Source organism: Ammospiza caudacuta, chromosome 6 (assembly GCF_027887145.1).
Source record: "Ammospiza caudacuta isolate bAmmCau1 chromosome 6, bAmmCau1.pri, whole genome shotgun sequence".
NCBI classification, from domain to species: Eukaryota; Metazoa; Chordata; class Aves; order Passeriformes; family Passerellidae; genus Ammospiza; species Ammospiza caudacuta.
In genome coordinates, this window is record NC_080598.1 from 51023425 (window position 1) to 51045438 (window position 22014).

Sequence of the window (22014 nt, forward strand, 5' to 3'; positions counted from 1 at the left end):
CATTGGCTATTTTGGACAATTTTTCCAACCCAGACAAATGCTGGGTGATGGGGCTGCAGACTAGAAGGAATGGAGCAGAGACTGTATCTCTGTTGCTTCCATGCTTGTGGATTGACAGGAGGGACCTGCTGCTGTGGGTGTTTGGCAAGGGAGCCACAGCCATACCTTTCGTGGCTGGAGCTGACAGCTGTGACTTGGTGTGAGAGCCACCCCTTGCTTGGGTCTGCCTGAGCCAGCACCACTCACAAAGGATCACAGTGTCCCTGCCAAAATGCCTTCTTTGATTCGTTCTGGGGGCACTGCCCATGCCACAACCTCTCTGGCAGGATTTCAAAACTGGGTTTGGATTTAGAAAGTCCTTCTGCCTTACTATATACCTTAGTCACAACTTTCAACACCATGTTTGATGGTTTGGGGGATTTTCTTATGCAGAGCAGACCATGTGTGATTGGTTCACAGTCTCCAGGTTTCTTAGGAAAATAACACATGACATTATCATTCCAGTGGGACATTTGCAATCAATAAAGTTGTTTACTCATTGCTGTTGACCATCACCTGTGACTGAGTGTTTGGGGAACTGGGGAAGAGTTTTCACCTGGCTTTGTAGAAAACACAACAAAACCACTACTGCTAAGAAGCAGCACCGACTGCAAAGAGAGACATAGTCAGATATTTTGTTTCCTTGGGATAATCTTCTGCATCATATGCACCTGAAATGGACACTAGGAGGACACAGAACAGGCTGCCAATTCACCTTTCATCCAGTACTAAAGAAGACATGCTAGCATCACTGGATGATATTCAGGGTTGAATATAATATATGAGCAAATCACTGCAGGAGAACCTAAGGCAGAAAATGAACTTTTTTAAACAGATCTAGTTGCCAACATATCCCTATCTGCAAGTTCCTAGGCATTTGATTTCTGAGCAGGAGTCCCAGACAATATCAAATATTGAAATGCCCCACATGATGTGTTCAACATCTCTGGATGAGATTACACTGGTGGGGAGCTGCGCTTAGGAAGCTGAAGGCAATGCTGGAAAGGGAACTGGATTTTCTTCCCCTCAATCTCAAATCAAGGCTCTTGTCCTGTGGTTGTTTTATATGGCTGCATAGTTAAGCAGCGAAACAGGACAGGGCATACCCTTTTATTTTTTAATTCAGCAGAGTTAATCTTTTTGCACTCTTACCTAGGGGCTGGAACACTTGATCACTCGATCTGGTTACAAGACCCTCAAACCATTCTACTTGAGACCATCAGACCCAAGTCACCCACTTGGCTCCTATGTGAGCTGCAAGAGGCTGATGATGAAGTGAGGGGAAAGGTAATTCACAGCTTTCCTTCTGAGGGTCTTCTGCTTAAAGATCAAACGAAATATAAAACTACTTATGGGATGTGTGTAGATAATTTTGCATGAATTTCTGTGAAAGACATGTATGTGAATGCACACACTTCTAAGTATTCATAGGAGTGGAAAAAGATCATCCAGTAAATGTGATTTGTTAATGTAATAATGCACACACAAGTCTGGTTGACAGAAAACTTGGGCTGCCCTCTGAGAACAATTCAAATAGAAGAAGAAACAAAGGCCCTAGGAATTGTTTCTGAATGTGATAACTGATTGATGAAGATGTGGAATTGTTACTAATTCTAATCATAGCAGTGTGTGAGTAGTTCTGCCAAAGAGAATCATTACCTTTGTTAAATCTGAACAGAACCTGTGGCTAATAATATGTGGCATAATTAATACATTATGATTTGAACTGAAAAAAAAAATGCTATCTCAAATTGCTTGTGATATTTTGATAACATATAAATAACATGATTTGATATATGATAATATATAAATGATATGATAATATATAAATAATAACCTCAAAACATTTTAAAGAACTTTGAAAAATTACACATTTGGTAGATTTTATATGCAATTGTTTTAAAATTTTTTTCTAAAAGCTAGTAAAAATTAGTGTGCTCTTTTCCATCCTGGTATGAAGTAATGTAAAGGGGCCATTTTCTCTTCTGATGACAGACTGTCTGAGAGAGTTAACGTCTCTCAGCCTGATTATTTACAGCCTAATCAACTTATTTAATTGTCTTACTTTTATTAATTTAATAATTTCATTTACATCTGAAAGTGATTCTCAGGTTTAAAATATTTTTACATCACTTAATATTAGAATGGGAAAAAATTCAAATCACACATTTTTGTCATGCATGGAGAACACTTTCTGGGGAGAGTGCCAATGTAGTGGAAGGACAAAACATGTTGCTTTGTGGAGCCCTTAACAGGGAGTCTGTCCATCTAATCAGGTAAACACAGCTATTTTCCAACCTTTCCTATTATATTAGCTCAATTTTCACTCAATAGGAAAAACCTAAGTGCAAGAGATTGTTGAGAGGTTATTCTGTCTCTTTGGGTTGGTCCTAAACATTCTCCACAAAAAGTTCTCTCAGCCCAGGTCTGTCATTCAGGAGCGTACCAGGAGGACATGCTCGAGGAACAAATAAAAGTTGCTTCACCCTTCATCTTCCTCACAGCATTTTAAATGCAAAAATTAATCCCTTCTGCTTTGTGTCAAAAAAAGCCTTTACAATGGAAGATGAACTTATTGTGGAGGAACCTCCATATTCTCTCCTGTAAGTTCTGATTCCCAACTCTTCCCCATTCCCCATCTGCATCCAACAAGGGCCCTACATGTGCACCTTGGTCCTGCTTTTCCATCAGCAGTCTGGGCTCCCTGGAAAAGGGGTTGATAGCAGGTGTTACTCCTGTGAAATATATAACAGACACAACATGAAATGGAAAAGCACTGTATGCAATATCTACCCAGGAAATTTATGGTTTGTAGGCTGCATTGTGTATAAAGATAGAGTTAGGGAAAAAAAAAGCCTTACTGATCATTGGAAATTTGTGTCAGGAACACATGAGGAGCAAGCAGTGTGCTGGTGCACCTTTGGAATTGCAGCATCACCCTGCAATGTGCCACTCCACATACACTGCCTGTGGGTGCAGATCCATCTCTTTTTACTGGCATAGAACTTGGCTCCTATGTGCTTCGTGGGATGGTCTGTGGCTCTGGCATCAGATGTGATAATGGAACACAGTCTCTCTTTGCCCAGTCTCTGCCATAAATAAGTTTTGCCTTTTTTTATACCTGCTAAGTTGTCTCTTTTCAAGGCTGAAAATCTTTCACCTCCAACAGGAGCCATTCCAGACCTTAGATTAACCTTACAATTTTTTCTGAAGATTTAATAGTTCTCTGTTATTATAGGATCATGTGTGAATGGTCCAGAGATTTAGATAACTTGCTATGTGATTTGCTCTTTTTTTCTTTCCCAGTAATTTCTAATATTTAATTTGCCTTCTTTTCCACTACTGAGCTGATCTGTGTATGTACCACCACCAGAACACCAAACCATCAATCCTGTGTGACAGCAGTCAGTTCAAGTGCAGTATTTTGCCAAACCTGCAGCTAAAACTGTGCAAGAAAATCAAAGTCCCTATCAACACAATAACAAGCCAGAAAGATACTGTTGTTTCTGGTTTGAAAATGAGTCAGAATTTGTCATGTCCATTCCTTTACTTTACCAGGAGATGGTGGCACAGGGCTCCTTTTCCTATAATCCCCAGAACTCGAGGCTCCACGCATAACAGTTCTACTTGCAGATAATGTAGAAGAATCACACTGAAAGGTTGGCTTCTTGCAAGAATCTCACTCATAGCTGGTGTACTGAAATATTTGCATTTTACCAGTTGAATTTGCCCTATGGACCTTTTTCTCTTGGTCTTAAAGAGCCCTTCTTATGCAAATAACTTTTAGAATAATAAGTTCACCAGAATATAAAAGTTCTTATTTTGAAATGAAATTGTCTACCCATAGAAACCTCTTGGTGTTAAATTAAATTTAAATTGATATCTTACGTTCTATATTTTTGTGATGCAAACATGGCCATAATCAAGCACTAGGAAAATCCCTTATATAGATATTTTGGAATTACCCTCAAAATTTATTGGTTCCAAAGCCAGATAGAAAGTATTAAGGCTAAACTTTGCAAAGTGCTACCTTTTGTTGTTGTACAACAGATTAATATTGTTGGCCTCAGTGAAGAAGCAGAAGGAAGATCAACTAGCTGAATAAATATATTCAAAGAAATTAAATTTATTGTATGATTCTATTGCTCATTTCCCTTTTCTTAAACAAGCCTGACACTCTAAGATTTTAGGATTTTGAGGATTCTGACAGATTGGATATGGTGAAGCAACTCTCTTCCCATCTTCAATGGAGGCAAAATACGAGACTATGTGGTTGCCCTTAGCCTCTGCAGATCACAGCCTGGCAGGTCAGCACAATTCCATTTCCATCAATGACTTACATTATCATGGCTCCACAGGACACTTTGGGATCCAGGATGTACCTGCATGGGCTTTCTGCCATGGTTCTGCATCACCTTTCCTAGCCTGCCAATCCAAGGGCGTACAGAGGTGCTGGAGCAGATCTGCTCCTGTTGGATGACTCTTCTTGGTCACCTTTGGTGCCACTGTGAACATGTCAGGGCTATGGCACACAGCACAATCACAGGCATGGGCATGAGGGGGTAATCTTTGGCTGGGCCACTGACACACAAAATGTCTTCAAGTTTTACCTATAAGATTTACCAAGAGACACAGCTCTCACTTGAAAGATAGAGGAATAAAAAATAAATTCTAGTAACCATCCTGTGAATATGTAAGTTATGATATGACTTTTTTGATGGCTAGACAATCTGAATCTGCAAGAACAGCAAACCTAACAGCATTCATACGCATTTTAGAATCTATTACATCTTTCATCATCTCTGTGCACAGATATTTTCTCCTGCTATGAGGTTCTTTCCTGGCTGCAACCATTTCATGGTGACTGTAACATGTAGGTTGGACTCGATAATCTTTTCCAGCCTTAACAATTCTGCGATCTTGTTTTGTACTGATTTTTCATTTCAAACCTCTTGCTTCATCAGAGCATCCTCCCTGTGGTCTGTTTTTCCTACATGAAACATAGTAAACAATATAGTAACTTTTCCTTAATAAGATATTTGCTCCAGTCACACAGTCTTCTTCAGACCTTCCATATGAGAATCACATTGCTGTTAACAGTTTTCAAATGATGAAGAATACATTCTTGCTTAGTAAAGTAATAAATCATAAGAATTTTTTCCAGATGGTTTATAGAAAAGAAACTGAATGCAACAAAAAATAGAGAAATAAAAACTGTATAAATAAAGTTTATTCACTTGTACTAAATTCATCTCCAGCACTAGAACTGAACTATGCTTTCATCACTGAAATTCTTTCTTGCAAAAAACCACCAAAATAATTTGCAGTTATTATCAACATCAGAGGAGTTTGTGTAACCAAGATGTTAGTCATATCAAGGACATTTACATGAAATGGATGAATTATAGTTTTCTTTAAAATTGTTCGTGTGGGGAAAGTGCAATTACCAAATTATTTTAAATGGATTTACTATTATACCTGGGACTTGGAACTTAATGAAGGATATTTCCAGATCAGTTTTTGGTGGCTAACAGTTTAATGATATCATGAATGAATGATATCATATATATGCTGTGTTTACATCTAATGGAAGCAGTCCCACGTGGGTTAGGGCAGATGTGCAGTACCCAGCCAGGAATGGGTAAGATTTGAAGGGTGTGTTACAGGACTCAGAGATACATAGCCCATGAAGGTCTTCATGCTTTTTTGCTCTTGATGATTTGCACTTGTTCTAACTCCCACTGCAGTGAATGTTTAGAGCTTTCGAGTGAAACACACATTTAAGAATGTTTGTGTTTCTCTTGCACTTTTTCTGTGGTTGGAAATCCTAGTGCCTCTGTTCTTTGGAGAAATTATTTGAATGCTGGATTAGGGATTAACTCTGTCTGAGGTTTTTTCCTACGTTCCAAACTACGAAGACTCATGTCAAGACTCATGAGTAGCTGCGTTCTCAGAATCTCCACTCAAAACCCACCTTGCCTGGGAACTATCACAATCTGGTTTTAAGAACTTTGTGATTCTCTGCTTGGAATTAGTACAAAGAAAATGCCTGCAGCTTTTGTTGCACTGAATCTACTGAAACATTTAGAATGGAGTTGGCTTGCAACCTGTCCAAATTCTCATTTCCTTGCAATAATAGCAGTGATCACAGGCTGTGCAGATGACCGTGGGGAGAGGGTGGATGTGCTTGTTCAAAGCATTCCAGATACCAGGGCTGAGACTCAAATGGTATAGCTGGGAACAAGTCCAAAGTATTGGTAGCGCCTGAACAGCAGAGTTTATGTGAGCAACTGGTGCTTCTGTACCTGCCCAAATGCTCTGTGCCCTTTGGCATTGTCAGCACCTCTCCTTACTGCTGAAAGGAACACACATTGCAGTGGCCCTGCAATTCCACTGCCTCATGTTTTGTAACAACATTCTACATGGACTCTGCCATGTGGCAAACAAACAGTGTTGCTGACAGAAGATATCCTGTCATCAAGCAGAGTCCCACTGGACCATAAACAAGGTCAGACAGAACAAACTTACGACTCCCACATGGCCCATAGGCTGCCAGGAGAAGTTTGGTACTCGGGGGTCCTGGGGCACAGCTGGGCTGCCTTCTAGGGACCAGCCCTGTGGGTCTGTCTTCCCTCACAGGGGCTCTCAGCTGAGCTAAACTCTCTCTAGGTCCTTTTCCTCGTGACTTCCCATAAGTGTGTCAGATCACAGACCCACAGGAGTTGAATGTTTATGATAGGTGGTCACACGCTTCACTGTAATCTGTATTATCCCCTTCTGCTAACTCTCACTACAGGGTCAGGTGGATTAAGTTAAAGGCTACAACCTTTAGCTTATAAAGAAAGTCTAGTTTTCTTTCAGGGCTTAGTTTGGATCCAACTGCCCCATAGACTGAGAGAAAGCATGAGTGGGAATTGTAGAGGAATAAAAACATCTCCAGATAAATGAGAGGCACCATAAAACACGTGTTTACCACAGATTAAATACACAGTCCCTAAATGAAAATTTTAGTTATTTATGTCTATCAGAACCCTTCCTTTTTTTGTCTACCTTTAATAACACTAATAGAATGAAGAGGGTTCCCTATCACATATTAAGAGAAAAGAAAACTGCAAAGACAAATGATGCAAAGTAGACCAAGACAGATTTTCTTGGAATTAGGAAAAAATACTCCATCTCCCTAAACAAGCTTTACAGAATTGTTCAGTTCCTAAAGAATATTATCAGAACTGTGCTGAGAGTAACATCAGTGAGGTATGTTCAGTGCCCAGACACTATAGATCTTCATACTGTGAACTGTAGGCATTTTTCTGCTTTTGGTGTATGTTTGGCACAAGATTTATTAGTTTACTGTCCCCTACACATCCCCTTCTTCCAGAGGGATTTAGGATCCTACCCTCAGTTGGTGCCACAATTCAGGTCAGCTTGATGGTCTGGGACATGAAGTTGCGCATCTGGAAGACAACTGTAGAGATGCCCCACAGCTTGGTAGGTAAGGCCCAAACCAGCATTCAGAGGTATCTATCCCATTTTGTACTTTTGCTAGTAGCAGTCATTTTCACAGACCATTAGCGAAACTTCCAATGCAGCTGTTGTCCTGCCATCTCAAACCCAAAGGCCTGGGAGGTAGATGGGGAAGAAAGTTGCTCTGTGTGTGATTTCCCAAAGCTTTTGCTCTGTCCTAGCAACGATTGGATTTTTCCTAACTTCTTTCCCTTTAGCAACAGGCCAACAACCTATTTTTCTGCCACCACACTCTGATAAAAATCTTGTGGCTTTGATAAAAATCTCACCATCCTACCTTCTAATCAGTCTTGATGCACAGATTTATCTGGATGGGATCTCACAGGAACTGCTCCTGGCTCCTGCTGGGTTTGTGTGGGCACTGCAGAGCAGGCTGCCTCACACCACGGCAAGTTCTCATTAATCTTGCTCTGTAAAAGCTGTTCTTTGCACAGAGGTGTGGTCTCTGCCAGTCCCCTGAGTGATGCCATCTTACCTCATGAGGAGCAATAGCTCAGGGCTTCCACCGAGTTCTTGCCATTTGCAGCAAAGGGACTCACACAAGGCAGCAATCTCCAAGTCCCCCTGAGTCAGAATCACAGCTCCCCATACACCAACCCAATCCTACAAACACCAGTGAGCCCCTGCAAAGCACCCCTGTGTAAGGTGGGCCAAGTTTGGGAGAACAGGTCAGAAGGCCAGAGAGATGTCAGGGATGGGGAACTTGTTTGTTGTTTTGGGGCTTGCACCACCTTTGCAGTGCTCAAAACGGACTGCCAGGATCACTGTAGAAATGAGCAGTGTACATTCAGAAGCCTCATCTTCCTAGGGATGGGGACTCAACTCCACTTGCAAAAAATGTATCCAGGGTGAATGTGCAATGGCATGAGAGCAGCGCAGTGGGATAGCAGCTGTCAAAGTCAGCCTCTCCTTGAGGCAGCAGCTGTGCAATGTGCCTCAAGGTTTGCTATAGAGTTTAGCCCCAGTGCTCCACTGAAAGAGTGGGTGATCTACAGACCCACAACAGCAAGAAAGTGTTAAGGTATTTCTTGAAAACAGATTTTATCCAAATAGGCGTGTAAAGAGAGAATGTGAAGAATCACAATTTCCATATGAGAAAAGCTGCACTCATTTAACAGCTTTCAGACAGATTTTGCTGATATCTCAGTAAGAATGACTAAAGGTGTTTGTTGTTTTTGAGATTTATAGAATGGTAAAAGAGACTGGAGTAATTCCTTAAGTGAAATATTTAAATTACATTGTATATTTTATTGATTATCCACAATTGATCAATTATTCATGAATGACATTTTTTCACAGACAATTCTTTGACAATTTATGCTATGCCCAATGTCACTGTCTCAGAGTTTTTTGCTGACCTTGTGGAGTGCAAAGAGACACTTGCAATAAGAGCTACATCAGAATAAGTCTATTGTTTCAGGGATTATTCTCTTTCTTTTTTGTCAATGATTTCTTAAGATGTCCTAGGCAAAGAGTTGGAACATGTGAGAAAGAACAGGTTGATTGAGGATAAACATCAGCCTAGGCAACAAAGAGTGATGTAAGGAGGAAAGGACTCTGCAGGGACCAGTTCAGGTAAATACTGGAGAAAACATAGTAGAATGATAAGAGTTGTGACCTATTGGGATAAAACTTTTGGTGAGTAATCCAGAACTGAAAGCAGGACAAAACTCCTTAGCAGAGATAATTAATTTTTAAATATAACAATGTACTTAAGAAAAAGTTATCTTCCGTGGAAAATTTGGGATATGCATTAATAAGTTGAATTGTTATGGTGGTTTGATCCTGGTTGAATGACAAATGCCCACTAAAGTAATACCATTACTCCTTTCCTCAATTGGGAAATGCAGAGAAAATAAAATGAAAGGTTCGTGAGTCGAGATAAGGATAGGGAGAAATCACAAACTGATTACTGTCACAGGCAAAATGGACTTGGAGAAATTAACTAAATTTATTACCAATTAAAATCAGAGCAGGATAATGAGTAGTAAAACAAATCTTAGAAACACCTTTGTGCCAGCTCAGGGAGACAGGCAATAAGGCTCATGGCCAGTTCATCTTGTGGTTCTGCTGCTGCTTCCTCCTCAGGGAGAGGAGTCTTTTCCCTGCTCCAGTGTGTGGTCCCTCACACAGCAGACAGTCCTCCACAAACTTCTCCAGCATGAGCCCTTCCCATGGACTACAGCTTTTTATGAACTGCTCCAGTGTGGTCCCTCCCACAGGATGCAGCCCTTCAGGCACAGCCTGCTCCAGTGTGGGTCCTTCCACAGGATGCAGCCCTTCAGGCCCTGAGTGCTCCTTCAGGCTCTAGAGTGGGCTCCTCTCTCCGTGGGTGTGCAGGTCCTGCCCGGAGCCTGCTCCAGTGTGGGCTTCCCATGGGGTCACAGCCTCCTTAGACATCCACCTGCTCTGAGGGGGCCTCTCCATGGGCTGTAGGTGGATCTCAGCTCTCCCTTGGACCTCCATGGGCGGCATGGTGACAGCCTGCTCACCCTGGGCTGTACCACAGCCTGCAGGTGGATCTTTGCTTTGGCACCTGCAGCACCTCCTCCCCTGGTTCTGCACTGACCTGGGTGTCTGGAGGATGATTTCCGTCATTTATTCTCACTCTGAACTCCTCTGGCCTCAATTACTTCTGCAAAATAACTTTATTCCCTTCTCAAATATGTCACCACAGAGGTGTTACTATCGTTCTTGATTGGCTGAGCCTTCAGCAGCAGCAGATCCACCTTGGAGCTGACTGGCAGTGGCTCTGTCTGATATGGGGAACTTGTGGCAGCTGCTGAGTGAAGTCACCCCTATAGGCCCCCTCACAAGCCTCCCACAGGCCCCCACTACCAAAACCTTACCATCCAAACCCAATACAATTATTCAGCTGGGGAAAATGTCACATTTAAAAAGTGTCATTTGATGGTGATTTTTTACAATGTTTTTTCCTTATTAATTTTGTTAGAAAATTTCTTATTTACTTCTGAATATCCCTCAATCAGAGACTAGTTAGCAGCACTACCTAGCCCAAAACTGCAAGTGCTGTAGCCATTATAACCCATATCCAGTATCACTGTGCCAAATAACTCAGCTATTACTCCTTAGTAGGATCAACAATTTTCCCCATGAAAAGTGTGATGCCAGTTTGTTTGTCAGAGATCAAAATAAGGAAGGGCCTGTTGAATTTGATGGTATGAGAAGTAAACGAAACTCTGGTAAAGATGATGGCAGTGGCTCCTGCAGCTTCAGTTCCAGCCTCATCAACTTCCAGCAAGGCCTTGTGAATTGCCTGCACAGAATAGGAGAAAACACTGTGGTTTATATATGGGACAGGAAGCAGGAGTAAAATAAATTCTCTTCTTATGGAACATTTAGGAGAAGAAAGGAGTAATAATCCAGTAGATTAAATTTTATTGTATGATAAATCTCCAACAGTTTGAAACAGGAGTATTTTATATGCCAGGACTGGGCAAGGAGGGCCAAAAATTAGCATGGACACACTGAAATGCATTCTCAACAGTGCTGAGTAGAGTGGGATAAAAATACCCCATGTACAAGCTAGTTTAATTTCTTAGATGGTTTGGACTTCTACTAGCAACACTTTCTCTTATTTCAAGATTAACTAAAACCTGCTATTTAAATGCTAATATGGGGCAGTATTTGGCATTTTTAGCATTAAATCATAGCTCAAACTGTCACAGTCAAATTCTGCTACTGCAAACTGGAGATTTCCTGAAAACCTTGGGAATATTAAAAATTGAGATATTAATCAACACAAATATCATTATGAATTCTTCATTTGTAGTTTACAAATGACACAACTTCATGTAAACTCTTATATTCCAGTGCAAAGAAGTTATTTAAAGTGTTGCCCAATATCTCTATGTATTTAATATCCAGCTTTTTAATAACAGCATTAGCGTAATACAAAAGTGAGCTGGCAGATTCTTTCTGTAAAAAAGCACAATTACTGAGCTAGCCCCTACATGTCATTGTGAGTTTTACTTACAACTTCAGTAATATAAAGAGGAAAATAAAGTCTTTAAAAATCCCAGACACAACAGATCAAATCAGCCAACCACCATCCCATCACCAGCTCTGTCTACTTACTTGTGAAACCTGGAGATTGTGGTTGCCACTAATTCCAGACAGATCAGCATTACCTGAGAACACTTCAGTAATGCCCATTTGCTCAAACAGGGTTTTAACATCGTAAGACCCACTAATAGAAAACTTTGGCAACTGCAGATTTAATCTCCTGTTGATCAAAGAACAGAAAAGAGCAGTGAGCCCTTGCAGCCTCTTTACAGCCAGCTGGGTGTATGCAACTCGGCAACACTTGAAAGCATTCTTTTGATTGCGAATTTGTTTGATGGTAGTCTTTGTATTCCTTGAGCAATTTTGGCTTCCTGAGAGATGCACCATCTTCTTGAATTTACACTGTCTATGTGATTTTGGGAAAATAACCAAATCTGTTCATTGTCTCTCTTTCATCCCAGTGCCACATGAGCAGCTAGTAGAGTTTTTTGGCTAAAGGGTTAGAGAGTAAGCAGACAGTAGTCTGCTGGACAGTGGAAAGCCTAAAATAAGGGAAAAGGAGGATAAAATCTAGGACATATTCGCTATGGAATAGGAATATGAATCGTGTTAACACCATGAAAGAAGAGGTAAGGTGTCAAAAAGTAGCCAAGCAAGTTTTGAGGCATCTGTTACAATGCTGTGTCCCCTTCTGTCAGGTCACAGAGCCTGCAGTTTCTTAGTGATTGTGCTCTGCTCTGACTCTTTTGGGGAATTGCTTGAAACGTCCCTTTATGAAATCAGGACCTTATATCCAGCGGGAGGTGATCTGAAATTGGCATTTTCCCTTGAAAAGAGTGATGTGTGCTCAAATGTAGCAATCCATATACTAAGAGTTACCTGGTCGCAAGTTTGCTGTCCCATTTACAAACCGTTTCCTTGGAGAGAGCATCTTCCACTTGCTTCATCTTTCCATCATCAGGCAGAATAAGCAATGCTCGTGCAGTGCCCTGGTAAGGAAGCTCTACCACCACACAGGAGAGCTCCTGGTCATAGTAAACGTTTGAGATACCATCATGCTGCATCATGTTGACTCTAACAGATGCATTTGGGTTCACAAAAAAATCATCCTCATGTGTGCGCAAAGGATCGAAAGACATTTCCCAGGCAGCTAATGGGGAAAAAGAGATGTTGTTGCACTCAAAGATAATGAAGAATGGCTCATTTAAATTAGACCAGCTTTAATGTAGGACACTGGAGGTATATTGATGGGAGAAGAGGCTCACTAAATCACTTCAACCTCCTCCATAACACCCAATAAAGCATTCTAGCTGTGCAGTAAGCTCATCATATTTTGTGTGCACATGCAATGTCTTGCTGAAGAACAACCAAAGGCCGATGACCAGTTGAGAGTCCTTCTTTGACTGTAAGCCTGTGTAATGCCTTTCATGCCATTTAAAAACAATCAAGCATTCAGTCATAGGCCCTTCTCATGGCTTTTCTGTTAGGCTGTACCCTATGCAAGCTGACTGCACTCTGCATGGTGTAGAATTCATCAGTAGTTAGAGTCCTAACATTTGAGCAAGGCTCCAGCAGCACAGGCCCTCAAGATATTATGTCCCAGTTTTTCATGCAGAGCACCTAGTAGATCTACCATAAAACTGGGGTCCCTGTGCAAGGATGTCAGTCCACCAAGTCTGACTGGCATGCGCATCTTTAGTCATTATGGCCTCAAACAGTGAGACTATGTGCATCCTTGTCTATGAGGCATCCACTAGGGTGGAACTTTTCTGTCCATAGCTTTCAAGCAAATTAAATCAAAACAAAGAAATCAGTATGTCTCAACAATCAGATACTCTGCTTTTGGCCAGATCTAATCTTTACTTGAAAGGTCCTGCACAGTTTAGCTCTTTTCTAAATTGTCACTCTGGTAATAAATCATCATAAGTTTCCTAAAATTGGTTTTTTTGTATCAAAACTGTCTATTGAAATATATGTTAATCATCTTACCTTTAAAGTAAATATAATTAACAAGAACCAGTACAGTACTTGGATCAAGATGACCAACTAATTCAGGAATTTTCCCCTTAGTTTTGTCTTCTACATATTTATTGATTTGCTTTGTAGCTTCTTCTGGTTTATGAAAATCACTGGAGAAAACATCTGCATCATAAAATTTTTTGGTATTTTGTAGAAACAACTCCTGTGGTTCATACCCAGTCGCTGTGAAAAGGGCATTCCCTATATTTAATGTGATGTTAACATCAGCACAGTTCAGTACTGACAAAACTTTGTGAAAACTTTCATGTACATCATTTATGCGAGTTTCAGTCAGGTCATCAAAGCCCAGTCCTTCAAAAATCTGAGAGAGAGTTGTTGATTTAGCACCAACAGCCAGCATGGCAAAGGCAGTGGAGATGCTCATAGGAGAAAAGAAGACATTTTTATCAGCTTCTTTTGATGAAACCTGCTTGTAAAATCTAAATACAAAATCTGCATGGTTAGAACCTTTCTTGTCACAGCTATATGTTAATAAATTTTCTCTTCCATCTTGCAGATTAGTATTGTTGACTTCATGGCAAATCTCTTCAGGGCAGCAATGGGTTACAGCACAAAGAGCAGCAAGGAGTAAATACAGGCACTGGAGAAACTTCATCTTCTTTTCAAATTGTTCTGTCACAAAATAAACAGTCATTAAACAGTCAGATGCTAATGATGTGCTTGGTAGTAAGAAATAATCAATAGTTTGTTAGCACAAATGTTGCATAGTTCAACTGTAAATATGTACATAGCAAGCTTAAAGTTCTCATGGGCACAATGTCAAATTTATGTAACAAATTCTAATAAATTATAGACTAAAATGTCAGGCATAAGAAATTCATAATACTCCATTGTAACTGCTCTGAAAAAGCAGTACTTTTTTCCATTGGCAATGAAAATATAAAGCAACAGTCTGTAATAATCTTTGTTCACAATGACGTTATCTTCCCAAAACACTGTCTTCTATAGGGTACATCTAGACATGCAAGTTATTACAAGGTAAGGCAGGGTGTGGGTTTCAAAGACGTCAAATATTCCACAGCACCTGCCCAAAAGCAATTTGATATATGTAAGGAAATGTGAGGCAGCTCACTACTCACTGGGACTGAGGAAATTCCCTCACTTTCCTCATGGACAGAGAGCTATCATGGACTATCCTGTGCTTGTTAAATCACACCCCTGTTTACTTCATGGCTACTTGCTCACATGGCCAGTTACTGGCCAAAACTGATAAGTGATGGAAGAAGGTGAACTACATGAACTCCAAAGCAAAAGCCTGGAGCATCCTGTGCCATGACAGCAGTGCACAGAGAGTTGGGCACAATGACATGAGCAAGCAGCAGGTTTGTGTCAGATAATGAGGTGCATGTTTGGAATGAAGGAATCTTCCTTTTGGGGGAGCTGCGACGAGTGTTTGTGACTTCTTACATGGTGGTGTGCCCCTCACCATAGGTCAACCTGCATGGGATGTGGGAAGGACCTGGGTCAAAGAGGGAGAGAAGCACTCATCCCATTTGGACACCAAAGGACACAGATTAATTCCCTTGGAGATTACAAGTTTTTTCATTATTCTTGTTCTCCTAAAGCTGACATGATATACTTCACATGAGCCACCTGCTCTCCACACGAGCTGGAACAAATCTCTGGTTTACTGAATTCAGTTCCCTGCAATTCTGGGGAGGCATCTCATATAAACCCTCTTCAGAACTGTAACAAGCTATCAATGAAATAAGCTTTTTGTCCTCACATATTCAGCATGAAAACATTTTTAGAACTTTTCTACTGTCATGGGTTGTATTCTGGTTTCCAGCAAATATAGCCTATTTATATATTTTTTCTTTCAGGAATGTATTTTCCCATATCTGTGGTAAAGTTCTCTTGGTTCTACATTCATTCCTAGATGTGAAAGATGACTGTATATACTATCTAAAGATTTAGAGTTTCTGATGGCAGCCCAAGTTCAAGGATTCTTGGTGATTAACCAGTTGTTTTATTTTTGTATTGATAGTCTTTTTTTTTTTTTTCATAGCAAACATAAAGATAGCTGTGTGTTCTCATATTTGCTAGGATCTGAGTGTACTGAGTCTGCCCAAGATCAGCCAGGGCCCACTGCAGTGACCCACACTAACAAGTGGTAACACTAAATTTGAATTTCCTTAAAACAAAAGATGGAGTATGGCCTAGATGAGAATGTGATAAAACTATTTGCAGATAACTTTTAAACAGAACTCTGCCACTTTTTCATAGTAAAAAAAAAAAAAAAGGCAAAACCCAAACAACTCTTATGTACTGTGGAAAAAAGAAGAAATAATATAGTAGGAAATGTGTTTCAAATGTATTTAATGTTAAACATGTCATAGTCTGTTTTTCTCTAGTTATTTGAGATACTGGACACTTAAGTGAGAAAGAAAAAAATAATTTTACTTCCTGTGTCCATATTGAGATTAGCCTAAATTTTAAAGAATTTCTGAAGCAAAGAGTATTGTTCGGGTTTTTTTTCTGCAGCAAACTTATATTAGGCATGCTTTTAACTTCTGCTGTAACAGATCAGTTAAAAACTTCTCCTGGTATCATAACTTTCTACAGAAATCTAGAAGTATTTCTATCAAAAGCTTGAAAGCACTGAATATTTTCATCAAGTTTTCCTCACATACTTTTCCTTTCAGAAATGAAAAACATGTTAATTTCAACATTTTGAGATTAGAAAATTTCTGACACCAATATTTTTGTTGACATTTCAAAGCTGAAGAAATTGTCAAGGCTTTGTTAAATCCGGAAATACTTTTAATACAAATTAGAAAAGAATTCTCTCCCAGACCACATATTAGTTTGTCTATGGGAGGAAAAGGGGCAATTAAATTTAAATTGTGGCCTTCCACCTACCCCCTACAATCACCCCAGTCTTAATTAGAGAGCCTGGCCTTAGCAATTCAATTGTTGCTTTATAAATTAAGTCACCAGAAGAGTTTTTAAATTGGACTTGGTTGTTCAGTCACTAGTGGGATTATACTAATTTTGAGTCACTGTGAAGGCTGTTTCCAGCCTGAAAGGTGATTACATCAGTATTCTCTTTTAACAAGTACTTAATAAGTCACCATGACTTCAAAGGGTTTTTTTAGTTTGATTTCAGTCTAAGCATATTTCCCCAGAACAGCAGGTCCCACTGGTCCCTTGCACATCTGCTTGGTTAATGTTTCATTGCAACATCCACACAGAACCAAATCACAAACAGAGAAATAAAATTAACCTAATATTAAAATTCCACTGACTACAGAAAGCATCATCTCCAACTCTCTAAAAACAAAAATGCGTGTGTAGTACTTACAAAATCAGAAGCCCCGTTGCATTCAGCTGACTGTGCTGTTCCCACACTGTTACTTATACTGCTTCATCATCTTCTGCTTAATTAGAGATGTTAAACATTACACAGACCCGATAAAAATTAGAGCCAACCAAAATAAAGGAGGAAACAAAGCAAATATTGATGGAACAGGGTTCGCAAGGACCATCTCTGTTGTTCAGCCAAAGAAGTTGACAATCTTCAGCCATTTCAATAGCAGCTGTGACATCCTCTCTGCTGCCTCTGACCATGTGGAGGAGCTTAAGTGCAAATGTGTGATCAGGACCCTACTGGAAAGCAGGAGGTTGTGCCTGGAATCACTAGAAACAGGCTAACTCTTGGTGCCAGAAGTCAGACCTTCTGTGTTGCGATGAAGCACACATGGAGCTGACAGCCACGTATCAATCAGGTTGGTGCTCTTCCAAAATCTACCTTGAGACAAATCTCCTGCATGATCCTCAGCCTGTATATGGATGACAAAGTAATTGCCTGTACCTTCTCACTCTGTAGCTTAATACCACTGAGGGGGTATGTGATAGACAGGTTTCCATGATAGATGTCCCACCCTGGCTGATGTGGTCCCTTCATCTTTCTCAGTTCTGGGTGCATCTCAGTTCCTGCCTTGGGCAGGAGTACAAGTGGTGGGAATACAAGGATCAGGCTGTTTACTCCCACATGTTGGAGTACTGCGTGTGCTCACCCACTTCTCATTCTCCTTACCCTCTCACACAGTTTTAAATTGTTCAAATGAAAACAAGTGTTGTTTGTTTCTATTACCTTTTCCCAACAGGACTGAAATGCTGATGGACTAGGATGACTGAATTTTTCCAGCTAACAATAAAGACCATGATTGAGTGGTGACATAAAATACATTTCCCCATTTGTGATGACTCTTTTCTTTGTACTTGTTTACTCACATGTGTAATTTTGTTGTTACAAACATAGATAAACATGGAGACAGAACATAGATAAACACTGTCTGGACACTCCCCTTCTTTGTTTTCCTCTATATTTCTTCCACTCTCCCCCTCCCCCTTCCCTTTTTACTTGCTCCTTCTAACTCTGGCTGTAAAGATCACAAACACAGAGATTATTTTAGTCATCAAAGCCCAAGTGAATAACAGGTCATGGTGGTCAAGGACGAACTGTGTTACAAAATGGTTATAAGCCTCTTGTTTTCTCTTTCATTTGTGATGCCTTGTAATTACTGTTTTGTTTTTAATAATGTTAAGCTAAACTTTAATAAGGCATTTCCTTACCATTTCATTATAGCAGCAGAAATAAGGTACTACAGCAGCTTGAAACTAAAACGATGAGCAGACAGACGCAGGCATGCCAGGTGTAGCACACACTGCCCTGAGCCATCACAGTCCCACCTCCCTGCTGACCACAGTTTCAACTCCAAGTCATGAAACCATGTTAACCAGCTTCATACTGATCATTTATCTAATGAACTGGATCTTTTGCTCTACTATTTATTTTTTATAGGAATAAAAGTACAGAACATGGAAATAACAAAATAGATGTGTTTTATTCCTTCTGATAATTGAAACCACGTCAGTGTCTGCATTGCTTGAGTCCATGTTACTGCTCTATAGTTCATGTAGGTCAGTTTCTACACCACACCCCAGCTCACATTTTGACATCTTTAGGAGAAATAGAGCCATATATTCATTTCATGCATTTGCTAATACCTTGAAACATCTTCAAGACAGTTTGTTTTGTTTTGAATAGAACATTCCAAATCAGGTTTAAAGAGTTCTTTATTAACCATTGTTGCGGTGTGATGTCGTAACTTGCATATTCAATGACAAGAGAACCATCCAACTTGTCCAGTGTTCTTGTTTTGCTTCTATACCTTAGGTAAGGAAATTAGAGTTTTGTGTCAATTTAGCAACAATAAAACTCTTCAGGGATTATGGCTCACAAATACACAAGTCACTTCAAATGTCAAAAAATTTTATATCTCTAAATCTGTTATGTTGTAACTTAAACAAAGACTTTTAGTGTAAAAAATACAGACCACAAGCACAAGCATGTAGAAATAATGAAAAACCAGTCTTCTTTTGAAAGAAGACTGACAAAGCAGCAATATGAAGGAAATGGAGTATGGAATTAGGAAGGAACTTGACACTACCTTCCCCTCCATTTCCTTGCTGATTGCCTTGAATTATGTTATAGTCTATGGGAAGGAACGGGCACCCAGAGCGCAGGAAAATTGCTAAGATTGGAGGTGTATGCATGTCTGGTGAACTATGTTTTTTCTAGTCTGGATGAGGTATATAATGAAGAGTAAAGGCCCAATCTGCTCATAGTGGTCATGCCATGTTTTCAGTACTTCTTAGAGAATCTCCTCTACTGTCCTGCCAGAAAGACAAAATTCAGTAGTTTAGAAAGGGACTGTGAAATTAGGATGACATATAGTCTATATATATTGAGGAAAATTTGCACAAGGAGGGGTAAGTTCTGCTCACAGAACTTTTTTTTTTTTCATTTGAATTAGCATCATTCATATCAACTAAGTAAAGGGATGAGAATTTTAAAAAAAATTACCAATGGCAATGACCAATAGTGAACACTCACCATAATTTTTCAGTTGGAAAACCAATTTCAGTTGCAAATTATACACTAAAATGTAGCAGGTTTGCTACATGTATGGTGCACCAGTAACAAATGAACACCTGAGTCCCCTATTGCTACTTGAGTGAGTGCAGGTTAGTGGGTATGACACAGCAACCATAATCTCCTATAAAAGGGGCGGGAGAGTAGGCAAATTGCTCTAACATTAGAAACCTTTATTTAGGCCCCAGAATCTTTCAAAAGAAGACTGATTTTTCATTATTTCTACATGTAACAGCTTTACCATGGATTTTCTTTTTAGACCTCAAAGAAGGTACCTTATTTCTGTAACACTAATATTAGTAGTGACAGAGCTACCAAGATTTTAATATCTGGGTGATTTCCATCTAGGATATTGTGAAAGAATAGTATGCATTCTGTTTTCTGTTCTTTCTAACCACCAAAATAGATGACAAAATAATCTTATTGACCATAAAGATGACCAATAATGTCTTTCATTGGCCAAGTACTGTGCAGGATACTGGAATGATTTCAGATGGGGATGGACCACCTGATGAGAGAACCACTGGACTGAAAATTCAGGATAGATGGCTATCTCTGTTGAGCAGCTCAGTTTTGGCCTTGGGAACATCACTAACACTAGTAGGCTTCAGTTTTCTCACTTTTAAGATAAAAATGACACATCTAACCTACTCACTGAGATTAGATAATGTGAAAATAAAAAATTACTTTCAAAGGTCTTGAGCATTACTTCAGTTCTTTATTGAGTTTAATGAAGACAGGATCATTTTTATAAGTTTTATTCCATGACACATTCCTTGGTAACAGTGATACACAATTTGAAAAATCTGTGGTCTGCAGGATACAGCTTTGTACAGCTTCAAAGTGAAACTTGAAAATTTTCTCGATTGCAAGCTTCCATGAAAAGTCCTCTGGGCTTCACAGAAAGTGTCTTCTTTCCTGGTAAGCTTAGCACTTGTATTCAAGGGGTGGTAGTTCTGAGGTATATTACAGCATGGGGATGGGTGATTAAGGACACCCAAGTATTGCAAGTAGTGCCCCTGTATGCACCCCATGACACAGCACAAATCAATCCTTTTACCAGGTATTTTTCTTTCATGTCTAGAAAATGCAAATATCTGTTGCCAGCACCTACAGCATAAGAGCCATATACAGGAAAATAGAGAAGGATAAGACCTTTACACTTGCTGATTTTTTTTTTTTTTGTCTTTCAGTTTGAACCAAGCATCATGCCAGCATTGATTATTTCACCTGAACCTCTTCATCTATTGCCCATCCAGTATTGTGCTTTTAAAAGCATATTGTTTACCTGTGGTAAGGCAGCTAACTCCTGCTCTGACTATGTAAGCTAGGAGAGGAAGGATGGTCAGTACATACACTCAGAGGAAGGATGGTCACTATAGCTTAGTGGGTAGCTATGAGCAGCCAAGAAGCTGTTTCTGTAATGTGAACCTGTGACTGAGCTGGGAAGGGAAGCAGAAACTCCCAAGTCCCAACCCAATGCTTTGTAACTACTGGTCTCTCCTTCTTTCCTAATAATGTTCTTGCGTTAAAGAAAGAAAGGAATTAATCAATTAATTATGGGTTTCCAACAGCAATAGAGTACTTAAAATTTTAATAAATGTGTGTCTATACAACATGAAAATATACTTAACAAGAACCATCCCAATGAGTAATTCAAGACTTAAGCAACTAACATAATTCTGAGAGCCTTCATTAAAAAGTTCTTCTTTACCTTCCCATTTGGTCTATTGACCCTGCTATCTGGGACCATCTGAACTGCTTTCTTTACCTCCTGTGGACTCCTGAGTGATACTGAATCAAATATCTACCTTTAATCACACAGCTGATCAAGTAAAGTTGGTCAAAGTGGATTGAAGTAAACAGTAATGACATTATTCTGTTACTCAGAAGCTCAGTTGTCCAAGCACATCATATGGATTTTGGCTAATTCTCAAAGAAAGGACACAGAAAGTGGTCTTGCAAGCCAGAGTAAATTTACCTTTTTTATTACACCTTGTGAGAACAGCTCTGTTGAAAATGAGGGTACAAACACAGGAGTGCACCAGGGAAAAAGTGCAGAGGGGAGGCAGGATTCAATTCTATTTTGAATGGATATAGAGTAGATTAAATTTTGCTGTGGCCACTGCTTTTAACCATGCTGGGAGAAGATTTAGACTAACACCATATAGCTGTTAAAAATCTTGCTCTTGATCAATATGCAGACAAATTAAACAAAGCCATTTTTTCTATGTAACAACTATTACACAAGCATCTCAAATCTTACTTTTTACAGCAAATCTGTTGGAACTGTGACAAAATTTCCCTAATCCAAACTCGACAATACCCTGTCTAGTGTTGTCTCCTACATGCTGATATCTCCTCTGACATTCTTTTCTTGCCTTTCCTCACATCACACACAGTCACTTGCAGACGACTCTCATCTTGGCACACCATTCCTCTAC

General features: G+C 39.7%; 1 protein-coding gene across 1 annotated transcript; it reads right to left on the minus strand.

Moving 5' to 3' along the window:
* Positions 1-9250: 9250 nt before the first annotated feature.
* LOC131558915 (serine protease inhibitor 2.1-like) lies at positions 9251-17005 on the minus strand. The gene is made up of 5 exons (XM_058807025.1): positions 16934-17005; positions 13579-14241; positions 12469-12739; positions 11662-11809; positions 9251-10840 (listed from the first exon to the last, which is right to left on the minus strand). The coding sequence occupies exons 2-5, from the start codon at positions 14222-14224 to the stop codon at positions 10646-10648; spliced, it is 1260 nt and encodes a 419-aa protein (XP_058663008.1). The 5' UTR covers positions 14225-14241; positions 16934-17005; the 3' UTR covers positions 9251-10645.
* Between the last annotated feature and the right edge of the window lie 5009 nt (positions 17006-22014).

Excerpts from the sequence above, each read along its gene's own strand:
- LOC131558915 (XM_058807025.1), bottom strand. The coding sequence starts at position 14,224 with ATGAAGTTTCTCCAGTGCCTGTATTTACTCCTTGCTGCTCTTTGTGCT. Across the intron at positions 12,740-13,578 it reads TAATTATATTTACTTTAAAG|CTGCCTGGGAAATGTCTTTC; the intron begins GTAAGATGATTA and ends TTTCCCCATTAG. Across the intron at positions 11,810-12,468 it reads GACAGCAAACTTGCGACCAG|GAGATTAAATCTGCAGTTGC; the intron begins GTAACTCTTAGT and ends TTTGATCAACAG.